Source organism: Channa argus, chromosome 16 (assembly GCF_033026475.1).
Source record: "Channa argus isolate prfri chromosome 16, Channa argus male v1.0, whole genome shotgun sequence".
Taxonomy (NCBI): Eukaryota; Metazoa; Chordata; class Actinopteri; order Anabantiformes; family Channidae; genus Channa; species Channa argus.
Genome location: NC_090212.1, coordinates 20,458,209 through 20,474,434, shown reverse-complemented (window position 1 = coordinate 20,474,434; position 16,226 = coordinate 20,458,209). Strand labels below are relative to the sequence as shown.

Below are 16,226 nucleotides of genomic sequence, written 5' to 3'. Positions count from 1 at the left end.
ATTCAGACGAGAATCTGGAGCCCACATGGACAGAGTGGAAGGAAACAATGATAAAAGGAAGAGAGATTAAGAATGAAAGACGAGAGGAAATAAATTGAGGGGGAGTAGGCACTTAGGCAAACACTCCTGCAATGTTAAAAATGTTCCAGAACTTTACTCCTTCATTTGAGCTTGTGTTGAGCACAATTTATGTGTTTCCTCGATCAATAAGAAATCAAATGAAAACGTGAGGGATCTTCATAGGCTGATATATAAAATTAAAAGACATGGATATAGATGATCCAGCCACAAGAGATAAAAATATTCAGAGCAACGAGCATCGAACCAGGGATCTTTGGTTTCCTACCAGACACATTACAATACAATTATTTTCCATCTAAAAATCATTATCAGATTGCAAAAGGCACTTATTGGACAGACCACCTAGCAAAACTGTTACAAAACATGGCAACTACATGTACAGTATGCAACATTTAATGAGGTTTACAGAGAATCTAAAACCATGAAGCTAAATGACTCAAATGCAGCTTTGTACATTTTTTATTTTTTGTATTTACAAAAAATGACCCCGGGCGAGATGGTCTGTACAACCACTGAACCACCTTAGTCAGAAGAAAGGTGAATTTTCTATTTTTATCTGGTCCCTGCCAAGCTACAGTTGCTTGCACAGTGTGCTGTGACATGTTTGTGGGGAGGTGCTACACTGTCAGGCTACAGTGGAGAATATTTCATAGTGTACCGTTACACCATACCCACAGCATAGATTTGATGATATTAAGGTTATATTTGGTTAGGTGGCAAGCCCAATCATGCTGAGTCGCATACCTGCCAAAGCTTCTAACCACTTTATCTAGAATTTTGTAAACCATATTTACATGTTTTGGTCCATCGCCGGTCCAGCAAGTGCAAACGTAATTCACACAAGCCTGAACACATCCTTGATAGAAACTGCTTCAAATTTAGAATAATTTCTCAATATCAAACTTTCAAAGTAGGATAAAGGTAAAGGTGAGACATTAAGAAAATAAAAAGACAGACACCAAGAAGCAAAGAGCTGCATTCAAAATGAACAGCAACGTGACAGGGATAGAAAGAAAAATCAGTAGATGGTGAATCGTTGTTGACTGTATAGCTATGCTGTTGCTAAAACTATGATTTCTTCTGAAAGGTGAATCACTTCCTTGTTGAAAAGAAGGACCAGAACATGGTGGCAGGGTGACAGGATGGAGGTGGTATGGGAGAAATGGGGAGGGCAAACCTCAGCTTCACAAAGCGGAGCGCGATGAAGGTCCAGACAGTGGAGACACAGGCCTGCTGGGGTTAAACTGTTAGTCCACCTGCTGTATGTTTAGAGCCACACTGACAAAAAGAGGTTAATAGATCTGGGAAGAGGCCTGGCTCAGTTGTTTATGACATCTGCTGCGTTCTCTCTGATTGTCCTGGACTACAGTCACGGTGTTGCACAAAAACATTTAGAGAGTCTGGGAAATATGTAATTTAATTTTGGGAGCAGTTTCATTTAAAATGTAATATACTGCACATAGTCTGAACACAACCAATGTTTAAAGCTTTATAAGAGCAATTCAGAAACACAACTAACTTCACCTGCATCTTCAAACAGCAGCATGCTCTGACCTTTTAAAATAGATACTAAACAACTACTATAATGGGTTATTTCATTCATAGAAGCCCCTTAGTATAATGTGTACTTAGCAGTGTTCTTACTTTCTTTAAAAGTAACAACTCTGAAACTCAAAATTCAAGTTATTAGAGGGCTTTAAGCCTTTATTCTGTTTTTTTTTTTCCATCCTGTGTTTGATGTTATAACCATATCCTTTATTGCTATCGATTATTTTGTGTGATTTGCCTGAGCAGCCCTTGAAGATTTAACTGGGGTTTAAACGGTCCTGTTTAAGGTTGAAGCCTTTTTAAAAATAACAAAACATTGTTAGAAAGACACTGACACGAAGTGTGGAAAGCTGTTTCTGTTGAAAAGATCTATGAATCTCATGAGGATACCTTGCATTTCAAATCAATTTAACTCTAATTCTCACTTATTACATCAAGTATTGAAGCCTTTTTAAAAGCCATTCAACTATAATTCACCAGTAATTTGACTCCATTGGTACAGCTCTGTGTTAGATAAAGGGAAGCCTTGTGAAATGCAATTAATTTTATGGATCCCTGAGAAGCCCAAAAAGATCTAGAGCAAGGGGGAAGTTTATGAGGCTATAAGAAAATAAAAATAGAAAATCAAGTTGGATGGATGGTCAGCTTGCCATAGACAGTGTGTAACAGGATCATTTCCATTTTAACTGCTGTAGCTTTGCTGTTTATTACATTACAACTAGAAATCTATGGTTGATGCTCTTTTATGAAAAGAGACACATTGACATTATGGGTAGTATGCTCAGTTGCTTTCTTGCCAAGAGTTACAGTAAATGAGACGATTAAAGCCATTAATGTTTTGTCTATATGACAATGGTAAAGCTGAAACCAGCAGCTTGTTAGCTTTGCTCAACATAAACTAAAACAAAACATAAACCTGCTAAACAGCCAACTAGTGCCAACTTTGTTTATATATATATACACACAGTATATATTAATAGATTATAGATTAATGAGCTTTCGAGGTGATGATAGTTTTATTGTTTTTATCTTGAATAGAGGCAAATTAGCTCGTTTTGCAATCTGCTTACTGTCATTGGGCTAAGCCAAGCTACCCAGCTAGCTTCATATTTATCTTACAGACACGAGACTGGTGTTTTCATCTTTTCATATAAATCTGAGAAACATTTTTGTTGAAGATGTCTCTGCGAGCCAGATAAAAGCTATTATAGTAAGGTCACAAAAACTACGTTCTCGCTGTTAGAAGCACTCACCGCTGGATGGTCCCTGCCAAGAGTCTTCTCCCTGATGGCCAGAGCATCATTTAGCAGGTTGGCTGCCTCCTTGTATTTGTTCTGATCCCTGACAGAAGGAACCCAACGGAGTCAGACAACAGAGACACAATAGAGGTGGACAGAATGACAGACATTCACATAAAGAAAAGATATAAATTATGCTGACTCTCCAGTAACTGCCCATTATTTTCAGGGGACGTGGTTAAAAAAGCTTTGCTGGGATTCCCACAGTCAGTGTAACAGTCCGCCCAGTATCTGCTGGAGTAACTAAACTAAAAACCTCCACTTACTATTCAACAAATAAGATTTGTGGATGTTAAACACATTGGACCAGGTCATGTGTGTCATTGTTTTGTTCTCGGGCTGGGAAATTACCATTTACACAGGTCAGTTACTGTACTGCAAATCTTTGGTTGTGTCACAGTATGTTCCAATTCTGATGTAGAAAGGCACCACGCACTCATGAGGAGGCCACTTAAAAAGCTGCATAGCAAAGGTTTCAAGGGATATGTCAGTGTGCTTTAAGGGTTCAAAAAAGACAAACCTGTCGTATTAATATTGCAGTTTCACGTCTGAAAAACAATCTGTAAAAGGGTTCTACTCTGTCCCCACTTCATGGGACAAGGCTTGTAAATTACCCAAAGTTGTGGAGGACTGTGGGGATTTTTTAAAGAAAGTTTTTGTAGTTCTTAGATCTACAACTAGAAATTTCCCCACATTTCTTGTGTCCAAACCGCAGAAATGATCATCTACTACTAAACTATGAAGTTTTTAGAACACTATCTTTTGAGAAAGCTTTTTATTTTCTTCTTCAGAGGAGGCTCAAATATGACATTTTTGTTCAAGGACCACCGCTATATTAAGCAAAAAAAAAAAAAAGAAAGAAAGAAAATTGATATTTTTTTCATGCAAGAAAGTCCCTATTTACATTAAGAAGTTTGATCAGTTTTTCAAAATTTGGTCAGTTTATAAATTTGTTCTGACATTTCCAGGATCATGAAACAGTGGTCATTTCACCAGCCTGTCTGTGCGTATCATAATTTATAAATCTGATCCACATCTCACCATGCGAAGGTGCCAGGGGAGATAGGGAGACAGCAGTGATGGCTGCAGCCCACTCCCAAACCCCTCAGAGCACTGTCCGGTCGAAGGGTTTCACAGACTAACCTGTAAACAAGTGCCAGGATGTTAAGCATGGTAGCCACATCTGGATGGTCGTGACCAGAGGTCTTCTCCAGGTCTTCCAGAGCCTGTTTGCAGAGGGGAACAGCCACCTCGTACCTCCCCTGGGAGGCATACTGGATGACCAGGTTGTGGAGGGTCCTCAAACGGGCTGGGATCTCATAGCCTCCCTGCTGGGCAGCTGCCGCTGCAGCACTTCCGTGAGCAGGCTGGACTGAAGCCGCAAAGAGGAAAGAAAATTCGTACAAGATAAGGTGCCAGGACACACACCTCTGAGTCTCGGACCATTTCACTTAATTAATACTGCATTTGGTATTTTAACAGGATGTATACAATTGTCTCATCATTATCATTTGAAATTGACATTTTCTATAACAGGACGACCATTAAAAATGCACAGTCATCCACTTTAAAAAAGTTAGAAAATATCAACAAAGTCGCATCTGAACATCTATTGCAAGTAGGTTTTTTTAATTTAGCTCAATTGCTTGTCCTCTAAAATGTCAAAATTATGAAAAATGCCACAAAAAAAACAGCTAACACAGCAGAACCCTCACAAATGACTAATATGCTTTCTAAGGTCCAATCAACAAGCTCAATTTAGTTTATTGTTTTTATTTCTTCATGTCTAAAAATATTAATACATTTCTTCAGACTAACAGATGTCATGTCCTTCTACTTCTCTGTCTCCCTAGTGCCTTGTGATGACTCCTTTATGAATTGGAACAACATAAATAAAGTTGAATTGTATTGAATGTTAAAGACTTATTTGGGTTCTGAATAAAGAAAAGTAAACCACGATAAAAAAAACATGGCTATTTACACACCAACAATGACCTCATTATGCTCCAGTGCACAACAAATGTGTTCAACGGGGTCAGAAGGACTAGAATGTCTCTCATGACATACCACATGTCTGCCCTAATGTTTCTATATGCGTGTGCATGAGTGTGTACGAATTAGAGGCCAGGAAACCAACTAGAAGCTCTAGATTTACTAAAGAGGTGAGTTGTGGGGTTTAAGGTGGGAGTTGCCCATTGCAGCAATGACCACAAAGAATCAAGTGATACCAGGTGCTCAGAACCACCCAGACCACAGCAGCCTGATCACAAGGCCCTGATATAGAACTTAACATATAAATGTACATTCATTACATGCAAGTAATTTGGGTTGTTTTCAAGATAAACAGTGGATGCAAGTCCCGGGTTTCTACCTGGTTCGCTAGCAACTGACCTTTAGAAGCTCTTTTAACAGATATAACAAATACATTGTTTTAATAAACAAACAAAAGTTTTTTGAATTGCATAAATATAAAGACAAGTAATCAATTAGCTCATTAAAATAAAATCTCCAATTACTTTGAAAATCCTTTAATCATTCAGGATTTTCTACGGCATAATGTAAATGTTTTAGCTTTATATGATCAAGACAAGAAACACTTGTCTGCTAGCTTCACATCATGTGCTGAAAAAACACATTACTGTCATTACTGAACCATCTGCTGATTATTTTCTTAATGTCTTCAGAGTTGGCTATGTGACTGAAATGTAAATATTTGTGCAGGAAAAAAAAGAATCACTGTAAGCTTGAGGCCAATTTAGAGAAAGACCTGTCATTGCCATCCTCTTCCTCCTACTGACAGTAATTTAGCAAAACCCTAAAAGCTTTTCAAGCAGCCGGAATAAGCTTGAGGAGGAAAGACATGTAATCTACTCCTGTGTTCACACAGTAGCCCCGCGAACCACACACCGTCTCAGTCTCAGGCAGCTCCGTTGCACACAGAGAGGATTAAAGCCAGTGAAAGCTGCATGTGATGATGTTGCTTCTCCAGGCATCAGTGGAGCCTAAAAGCATCACCCCTCTCTCTTTCTGCATCCAGTTTCCTCTCCATTCTTTCTGTACTCTGCCTTTGTAAGAACTCTCATCGCCCCATCTCTAGTATTTATCTAAGTAGAATCCCTAGAAAGTCAGTTTAGTTTTGTATATAACCTACTCACATGTAACTACTTTGTTGTCTTTACTGAAAGCACCGATGTTGATGTAAGTGCGTCTATGTGTGAATGGGTGCAGGTGTATAATTGTATTACTGCACGCTCTCGGCCCCATTTACTTTCACACCAGTGCTGAAAAATGTAAATGTAAATCTGTCAATCTTAGATATACTGGCAATTTGATGTATATAAGCAACTGCATGATTGCTTGATTGATTGCATAATTGTTTGTTATAGCCAACTCCCTATTTTGAGAGACTGCTGACCTATAAAAAAAAAAGGCTATTTATCTGTAAATAAAATAAATAAATGAATAAAAAACCACACACACACACACACACACACACACACCCCAACAAAAAAACAGATTGCTATCCAAATCATTACCAACAAAAAATGTGTTCCGTAAATTGAGCTATAATCTCGAAAAACAACCTGCTTTGTGGCCTCTGCTCTCAAACCTCCACTGCAATCATGATTTAGGCCAAAACACAGAAGTCTGGATCAAACCCTAAAATTACACCCACAAAATACAGTAATAGTGGGGCATTACCACCGGCCACATTCTCAAGCCCAAACAAAAACATAGGAATAAATGTTTCCTTAAGAACAGCAACACTTTAAATTGAAGACATTCTCCGCTTTTGTTATTGTCACAAGTCCTATAAAACTATAATGATGTGACTGCTTGTCTTTGTCCATTCATTCCCATGGAAGACTGTTTAAAACCATTTTTTGCTCAAAGCAGCTGTCCACTATAGTTTTTCTCAGATCTAACTCAGCTCAGGACTATTTTCAGTTGCAGATTAATCCACCTTTGTTGCTCTGGAGAGATTTGGGGGTTGCAAAACATAGTTTTTTAGTCGTTCATGTGTATGGTTTGATTGCTAGACCAATTTGCAGACTTGATGTGTTTCTCCTTGATTTAGTTTTCTTCCACATAGAAAACCACTAATGAAAATGTATCAGTACAAGACACAAGTTTAGTCTTGTCTGCTCATTGGTTACACAGATCTGGAAAGCAAAAGTAAACACAGGAAGAAGACCTCGAAAAAGTGGACTACTGCACAATCAGCATTAGCTCATAACTCTAGCTATTATCTGGACAATATACCATTTGCCAGAACTGCCAGCAGAATGATGCTGAATAAAAAAAATTGAAAATAACCTTTTTTTTTTTACTAGTATGACAGTGGACCATATTCTTGCGATAAACAAGTTCAGATGTTCAATTCAGATGTGGGACAACAAACCGAACAAAAGGGGGGACACAAACCAGTTTAATGGAACTGCACTAACAAGGTAGGTTTGAAAATTGACTTAAAATCCCTTCAAATAAACCTCAGGATTGAATTCCGTTTTGACCAAACCTCCAGCTTGTCAGGCTAAATAATCAGTGTAATGAAAAAGCAACAAACAGAACAGAATTCACAGAGCTGCAGTCTGTCTCAGACAGAGCATGAACCAGTCTGTTGTACATTTTGTTTGTAGTTTAAACTGGCTCGATGTCCCATGAGTCAAACAGAAATCACACTGGTGCATAAGGGGCTTAGACAATAATATCAATGCCAAGTTTGGGAACACACTGTTTGCCTTTTTTTTTTTTTTTTTTGTGAACAGAAGTTTGCAGGTCACCTTTTCACTTTTTCAAATCTTGCTCGAATTAATTATGTTTAATGTTCATGTGCCACAGATCTAAAATCAGGTGTTGGCACTGCACTTTACTGTAATTCTAGACTAGACTATTCTACACAAGTAATTTGTTTCAAACATCGTTTCATTAATATTTCTTTCCATGATATCAGCTCCTAATAAAACCATAGTATTTCAGTCAAATACTGAACACAGTGTAGAAATGCTGGAACTATATAGGAAACCAGTTTGGTTGGTAGGTTCTCTCTCCATTTATCCTGCCTCCAGCCTGAACTAGGGCCTGACTAATGGGCATTTACAGCCAAACAGCTATAGTGTCTGGGCCACTGATCTGAGAGACCACCCCAACCAAAGAGTAAGGTGGACATGAAGAGTGGGGGCAAAGACAAATTGGGGCATACGTGTGTGACGGAGTCATAGAGCAAGGCTAAGTGTGAAAGTACGGCTGTGCAATGTTACCAGCTTCTGGCGAAATTGAAGGGGGAATGTTTTCTTATGTGCTACTTAATGCATGAGTTCACATTGTGAATCAATTAACCCACATTAGATTTTAATGCAACTTTGACATTTGCACATGTTTACTTCTATTGCACAATATGCAATTTTCTGATGACTGGATCTTCAAGGTCATTCAACAAAGTAAATGAATTACAAATAGATCTTTATCTTTAGTTCTAGAAAAAAAAGAGGAGCAGACTAACATGAATACAGTTGAGAGTTCGGTAAGAATCTTCAGATATAAGCCACAAAAATAGGCTGTATATTTTGTGACAATGGTAACTGAAAAGTAAGTAAGTGAATTTTGGTCAAATTGTACTAAGACATCAGGCTTCCCAAATTATATTTTCATTAAATTTACAGATAATGTATATAGTAATCAGGACATAAGCCATTTCAGGATATAAATTTTGGTCGTTTTGACAGCCCTATGTGAAAGTATAGTGCTTCAATGAGTTTAGGCAAAGTGCAGAAAAGCAATAAATGGTGGGAGAAACTCAACACTATATATTATGTGAACTATTGTGACTTGAAGACCGAGTAGACTTCATATTACAGCAGTGTTGCTGGTGCAAAGATAATAGTCTTATTTCCTGAACAGAAATCAATTTTAAAGCGGTGCCGTTTTCAAAATTGCTGCTATTATCAGAAAAAAATTATTAGTCACAGACTTAAAACCAAATATTAATATTTTTGCTGCTGTTTATACCTAGTTTGCACAGTATTTTCCGAACCAAATCTCTTTTATGCTTCAAACTTGCTTCAGGTTCCCAGCAACATGACACGAACATCCCCACTATTAAACCTAGATCCCAAGGGCAGGACCTATATTTCATATCTCTATTTGAGTTTAAAAATGCTTGAGAGTCCCCGAGAGTACTGAAGAAAATGAATGTGGGACACTTACTGCCTGGAGCCTGGTCGTCCTGGTCATCTGGGAAGAGATCATCCAATGTCTCTTTACTAGAGTCAGAGTCCTTCTCCTCCTGAGAGAGTAGGGACGGAGTGGCAGAGAGAGGACAGAAGGACGGCACACAGAGGAAGAAGACAAAGAAGAGACAAGAAAGGAAGATAGAGAAAATGGAAAAGGAAATAAAGATTATACAAATAACTCCTTTCTTAAATCACAAAAGAGCATCAATAATGTATCTTCAGATGCAGCCATTTTGTAGTCTGGGTACAGACTAAGATCATTTTAAGTACTTAAAGTACTTCATATTATTTATATCGGTTGCTTTATTTCATCAATGCTGCTAATGAGGTGATGAGTAATCAACGATCGCTATTACCTTAAATCAAATCAGCACCACAAATTAATCCAAATTTAAAACAAAGACACAAACAAATAACAGATTTTTCTTTCCCTCATGGTAAAAAAGTGTAGACTGGGCTGAGGTGACCCAAGAGATTCCAGATAACTAATGATTTTATCACTTGCACTTCCCTCATAGAACAGATGCTGATCAGCTAATAGTTGCAACAAAAGACAGTATACTTTTCACAGTGAGACATGCTTGTGTTTGTGTGCAGACAGTAATGCTCAGTATTTCTCCCAGCTAGCTTGAACAGAATCCTTTTTTTAGAGTCCTAGTACTAGTACTAATACTAGTTAGTCATTATTCATTATATTCCCCAACAGTTATGAATGATAAGATGAGTCTGGGTTATTGTCCGACGACGTTAACACTAATAACACAACTCTGAATATGCTGATATATGGAAGACTATACCAATACTGGTCTTCTCTTTTTTTTTAAGTTATATTTTTTATATAACTTCCTATCATTGAAGTTTTACAATGATGCCGAAAAAGAAAGTAGATTGGTTGTTTCAAGGCTGATAACTGGTCTGCTTCATAAAGCCTTTAACCCCGTCCACAATGATGAAATGATTGCTGCTTCCCTGTTTTAGAAGCCTGAACTAAGCACTTACAGTTGGCGACAAGTCCTCATCGTACTTCTTCAACTGATTCATGAACTCTAGGTGCTTCTTCTCCTCCTCCAGCTGAGCCACGCTCTGCTCGCTCTTCTGCAGTTTCTGCTGCGTCCCGGCCAGCTCGTCCCTCAGCCACTGGTTCTCCTGGCAGAGCCGACGTACCTGAGCTCGCAACTTCTGTTTCTCTGATTCCACTGAGCTCAAGTGGCTTGACAGTGCCATCATTACCTAGACAAAGAAGAGGGGCTTTCTTTAAACACTAGCATCAAAGTCCAGTAACGCAAAAAAGAGTCTTCACAGTTGACATGCAGTGTATTTTATATTTATTAGCCAAAGCAGGCTGAAAGATGGAGATGAGAGGCTAAAGCATCAACAGTGACTCATAAGTGACATCCAAGCCAGTGTTTGCCAACTAAGCAATGACACAACCAACAGTTACTTTGCCAATATGTTAGTTAATTTCCAGACCCAATATTCTCACTCTTCTCTGCACAACAACAGGATTTTGGTAATTCTTTTGTTTGTCCAATACCCAACTTTATTACAGTTAAGAAAAACACAACTGGAGCTGCTTTTGGACGAAGAAAAAATGCTCTAAAGTTGTAAGAAGCATTTTATATAAACGTTTTATCACTAAATATATATATATTAAAAAAAAAAAACAATCTGTACATTACTTAATAATAATATTAATTCATTTTCATTTTGTTATCCTTAAAAAAAAGAAAGCTTGAAAAAAAAAGGCCCTCAAAAGAAACAAGACCAAAGCAGCACTGTGTACAAACTAGACTGAATTAAAACAATGTCAAAGTGGAATTTGTGTCCATACTTTGTCTCCCTGATCTGTTATCAATGCAAGCTGCTGTCAATCAAAGGCCACTGCACATTAGCAGGATTGTTGTCTTAAATTACAGTGTGGAACCTTTTTCACATAGTGTTGGAGCACAGAAATATGCTCCAACACTCAGAGTGACAACTTCTGCTTGACTTTTAAGTCTCATAGTTTCGTTTGATAACTGTAACTACCTGAAGAGCTGTGCAGACTGTGTTAAATCGTACAAAATGAAATGAAGCCAGAGAGAGCTGGGTAGAGCACAGTGGACGAGTTAAGTGTCTCACATTAGCGCTTGTTTTAGTTGTACCTGAACCCATAACCACTTCATGTCTGGGGTAACGTTATCTAACAGAACTTATAAAACTGAAGAAAAATCCCCCATGTTATGTCAAAATATTTAATATAAACTAGCAAAAATACTCTGTATAGAACACACAGACGTTAAAAGTGGTTCAATCTAGCCCAGATGTGTTATTCTAAGAACATCCCATACCTGTGCTTCGCTCAGCCCAAGCTCCAGCATCTCCAGGGACTTGCGGATCATGTGGGACTTCTCCTCCACCAGGACGCCCTCCTCGTCCTGCTTCAAGCACCGCAGCGTGCCCAGCAAGCCCTCCAAGATTGAGTGGTGCTCCTGCTTCAAGGCCTCCAACCCCTGGATTACCTGCTTAGTCCGGGAGATGATCTCATCCTGGGAGAGCTTCTCCCCAGGGTCCTCCTCCTCCTTCACGCACACCATGGTGGACATGTCCTCACGCATCCTACAGATTTTACGACAAGGAAAGGATTAGTTCGAAGTCAGCATGGCGCAGAAATCCTTTTTTAGTGTGGCATTTTGTATACATTTATACAACTCAGTAAAAAGGCTAAACAAAAATCGGTCCTCATAATGTGTAAGAGTACAAACATCAGGCCCTGATAAATGTAGTGGGTTCAAAAATGTTCTTAAGCGTGAGAAACTAAAAGCAATACGTCTTCCTCTGAAGATTCTAAAGAACTTTGTTACATTAGTACATCGGCTCTGCCAGGAGAACCCGTGGCTGAGGGAAGAGCTGGCCGGGACGCACTTGTCTTATGACTTCTGTGCTTATTTAGTCCTGACATTTAACAAAGCAGCAAACAAAGGTTTATTCTGCGGGGGCCAGTGGTTCAGTGGGTAGAACATCGAGTTGGGATGCAGAAAGCTGCGGGATCGAAACCCAACCAATCAGGTGAGGCCCCGCCACCAAGGTCCCGAGCTGGGATAAAATGGAAGGGTTGCGGCAAGAAAGGCTCAACATGCGGAACACATTCTGCTGTGGCGACCCCTGAAGGGACAAGCCGAAAGTCACTGATCTTTGAAACAAAGGTTTATTCAGAGTTAATGTTTCCTACTGGAAAGCCTATAAATATTTCATATCAAGGGCTGCCAGAAATCCGAAAAAATTACTTTGTGTGAACAAACAAGGGATCACCAGATATGTCTAGCATACTGACTAATGAAGACATATTCTTAATGAGAGGACACAAAACTTTAAGAGGTTTCATTCAAAGTGGCAAATCTTTTCTGATCTTAATCCAGTTAAAAACCTTTAAGGCATGCGTCTCCCTTTATGACCAATACTACAGTAAGCTCAGAGTGAGAAACACATTAGGATTAAACAAAAAGACCTTGTGTCTCGGACTGGACGGTCCCCAGTTCAGGAGAGTGGGTGGTTCACTTTGGGGGAATTATTAAGAAATGCTCACACTTCTCTTTCCTGCAACACTCAAAGTGCCTTTGAGCGAGTTAGTTCCCTTCTGAAAAGCTCAGCATATTGTGCTGCAAAAAAAAGCTAAACAGACTGAGGATTCACCATCTAAGATACTTTAAGATAAAGAGGGACTTTTGTTAAGCTGCAATGAAAAGTTTAAAACGAAAGCCACTGCCTGCTGACAGTTCAAATCCAGATCTGAGGCTTGTGGGCTCTGTGTGCTTTACAAATAACAACAGATACTGTGTGAGCAAGCTGAGGACTGTCAGACAGCGAAGCTCGAAAAGAAAAATGGTAGAAAACAGAAACAGATTTGATGTTTCTAGCTTCTCAAATGTGCACATTTTTGATTTTCTTCATCCTACATAATAATAATCCAAATCTGTGGATTTATAAATGCTAGTAGGACAATACGAGACAGTGGAAGTACAACATATTTAGACACTGCAGTTACACACCTCGAGCATTTGTGTCCATGTTTTAAATTGCTCCCATAATCATCAGGAAGTTCATTATTTGGTTCAGTAGGTAAAACAGATGACAACACACTTTAGCTTAACACCACAGCCTAATACGGCTTCTTCTGACACTGTCCCTCAACGTCTTCTTCACGCGCTCCACCCCGACTTTCTTCACTTTGTATTCAAAGCATTCACACACTTAAGAGGATTAGGACTGAGCGCTTCGGCAGCACTTGTGTCGAGCCGCTTATTACATCTATGCAAGCAAACTAAAGGGAAACTGCAAACTCTTTCTCAACTGGATAACTGCAGAGACACTGAAAGAAGTTAGATTTCCATATTTTTGGCGGAGTAAACTTTTGGGTGTGACTGACTCAACATTAATCATATCTATGATGCCGTGATTGTACAATAAGTTGAATGAACTTCCCAACCTCAGTGTAAAAGCTGCTATGGCACGAGGTGGAGACAGCAGAGTTGTCCTGAACTTCCTCAGATTTCAGTGTATGTGTGGAAAAACAAGAAGCAGCTCAACACGGCCCTGAGCAGACGATGCACTGGAGGAAGGGCTATAGCCGGGATCGCTCCATGTGACTCAGCAACCGGCACGCAGCCTATCAGCTGGCAGCAGTGCAGGAAGATGACGCTGTGTGCTGGAGAAGATGGAAAACAGCAGCCCAAGGTGAGCAGAGCTGTGCAGCACGGGGACATTTTTGTGGAATAATTGAGAAAGAAAATTCTACTGAGGTGCTAAACTGTTATTGTACTGTAGGCGAAAGGTCAATAAAACAAGTATGGTGCCTGTTTGTGTTTATGATGCATTTGCTTCTTGAATTTAAGATCAGAATAAATTACTTATAAATTACAATTCAGTCTGGGACCAACTGACATTGAATCAATTAACTTAAGGTTTTAGCCCTACAATAACATTTTTGGACTAAGTAACAATGATCTGAAGATTCATTTTTGGGGAAAATAATATATCAACTTGTCTTTGTCTAAAGCACATTGTACAGTTCATGGTGATGTCTGCAAACATTTTTTTGAATTTTCCAAAACCTAACGATAATCAACTACTTAGAAATATTCACAAGTTAGAATTTGATTGTTTTTTTTTGTATGTTTTTTGCTTTAACATTCACAACAGAGTTAAAATTTGACCGCAACCACATAAACACATTTCTACATGTAGCGGCCACACAACTGCATTTGGGTGCAAACGTTAGCATCCCCTCGTTTTGTGAAATGTCAAAAAGAGCTGACAGCTGATTTATTCCTTTGCAGCAATAAATCGGCTGAAAAATAGCCACTAGGGGGGAAAATACATATTCCCCAAAATGAATTGAGTACTAAAATAAAGCCACCTTTTGAAAAAACAAGCATGAAGGGCAAAGCTGTAAGTATTAATAAAAGGTGAGTACTTATACACTAACACGGCGCAAGATCAATCTTTAACAAGTAAAACATCCCAAACTATAAAGAACAGTCACTGCACTTAGTGTAATACAGAAGTGAAAGTGACAGCACAGGCCTTTTTATTCCTGTTCTGTTCCAACAAGCTTTTATTTCTAGCTTTAGATTACTCTTAGAGCCCAAAGCACCACAGCAAGTGGCAGACAAAACTACTTCTGATGTTCACTTTTGAAATGGAAATAGCTGGCTTGAAACTGTGCGCCTGAGGGAAACTGCAGCTCCACATATAAGCAGATTAATGTATTAATACGAGTTGATAGGAAGGTTGAAAAAAACAAAAAGATAGTAGGGAAGGTATGGAGGAGGGTGTGGGTTATGTTTGGGACAAAAGAAGTGGAACAGTGAAGAGAAACAGTGGGTGCTCGCTCTGGGCTTGATGCATAAGGATGGTTTAGGCGTCGTTATGTCATAAGATGATAAGAGCTGTGGTAAAATTGAAGAAGACAGATAATTTGACAAGCTAAATAGGAAATTTAAATTCTTTCACAGCGTATGCACATCAAGGAAACATCAACATGTAGCCTGGAGAAACCGGGAGGCAAATCACTGACCCTGTGGTTCATTGCTCAAGCAACGGAGCTACGCCTGCCCAACATCATCCAGCAGTTGTGCTACGTGTTTTACCCACATGGGCCTATTGTTACTCTTATTGTTTTATCATTGTCCAATTTGATGTGGAGAACTTTTGATGGTATTCTGCGAATGGCTGCAGATACAGAGCAACATTAGCAATCATCTCGCTGGTCACCTGACAAATGTAAGTTCAGTATTCACTCTCGGTTTTGCTTCTCTCTTTTTTTTTTGGTAACTTTCAAGTTAAAGTAGTCATATGATTTACTGTTGATGCAAAAATGGTGATTGTAGCCACTTTTGTTGTCTACATGAGTTACTTTCATGCACAAAAATAGTCAATTATCAAGCCATCACTAATGAATAATGTCAGGTAGTAGCTTCAGAGACCAGGAAAAGAATTACCAAACGTAGCCGAAGCCAAGGAAATGACAAGCATGGCTGGTGTTAATAACAGATTTGGCCTTCAACAGTAGGATTGGTGGATATCAGACACGTTATTCTAAATTTACAGCCTAACCTTGTGAATATTAATTAGCCTCAGCCTGCTGCATTAAACTATGTGTCATCTAATAAACGGTACGCGTTCACATGACAAGAGCGACCAGTTACGTTTTATTTCCATGACTGAGCCTTGAGCAACAGATACTTATCATTTGAATCACTGTAGTAAGATGCTGTGATACTGCTGCGCCCTGAAGACCTGTGTTTTTTTTTTTAACTTGTTTTTCACTTCTTCCTAAAATTTCATGAACCAGACATATAAGCGTTAGCTGCACACGCACCGTTAGATATCCTGCTTTACTTTTGTCTTATGATTTTTAAAAGTCGTGCATTTCGTTCTTCTGTTGGTTGGACAGAACAATAATTATTCCACAAATCAAAAGGAGCATTTGCCCATATTATAGTAGAACATAAGTAACGTTGCAGTGCATTTCGCAGCTGCAAAGCTTTTTTTTAGCGCTTCTCGAGCCAAACTGCAGCATTACAAC

General features: G+C 38.9%; 1 protein-coding gene across 10 annotated transcripts in view; it reads right to left on the bottom strand.

Moving 5' to 3' along the window:
* Positions 1-16,226, bottom strand: part of klc1a (kinesin light chain 1a) — a 41,738-nt gene that overhangs the window by 24,143 nt on the left and 1,369 nt on the right. For 9 of the 10 annotated variants that reach the window (XM_067479044.1, XM_067479049.1, XM_067479043.1 and 6 more), the window contains exons 2-6: positions 11,491-11,758; positions 10,160-10,390; positions 9,135-9,213; positions 4,071-4,299; positions 2,883-2,970 (exon numbers count right to left, since the gene is read on the bottom strand). In XM_067479044.1, coding sequence (XP_067335145.1) covers positions 2,883-2,970; positions 4,071-4,299; positions 9,135-9,213; positions 10,160-10,390; positions 11,491-11,757 — 894 coding nt within the window. In that variant the 5' untranslated portion in view covers position 11,758. Of the gene's footprint in view, positions 1-2,882; positions 2,971-4,070; positions 4,300-9,134; positions 9,214-10,159; positions 10,391-11,490; positions 11,759-13,625; positions 13,830-16,226 lie in introns of those variants that run through there. The other variant, XM_067479041.1, reaches the window with a different exon arrangement.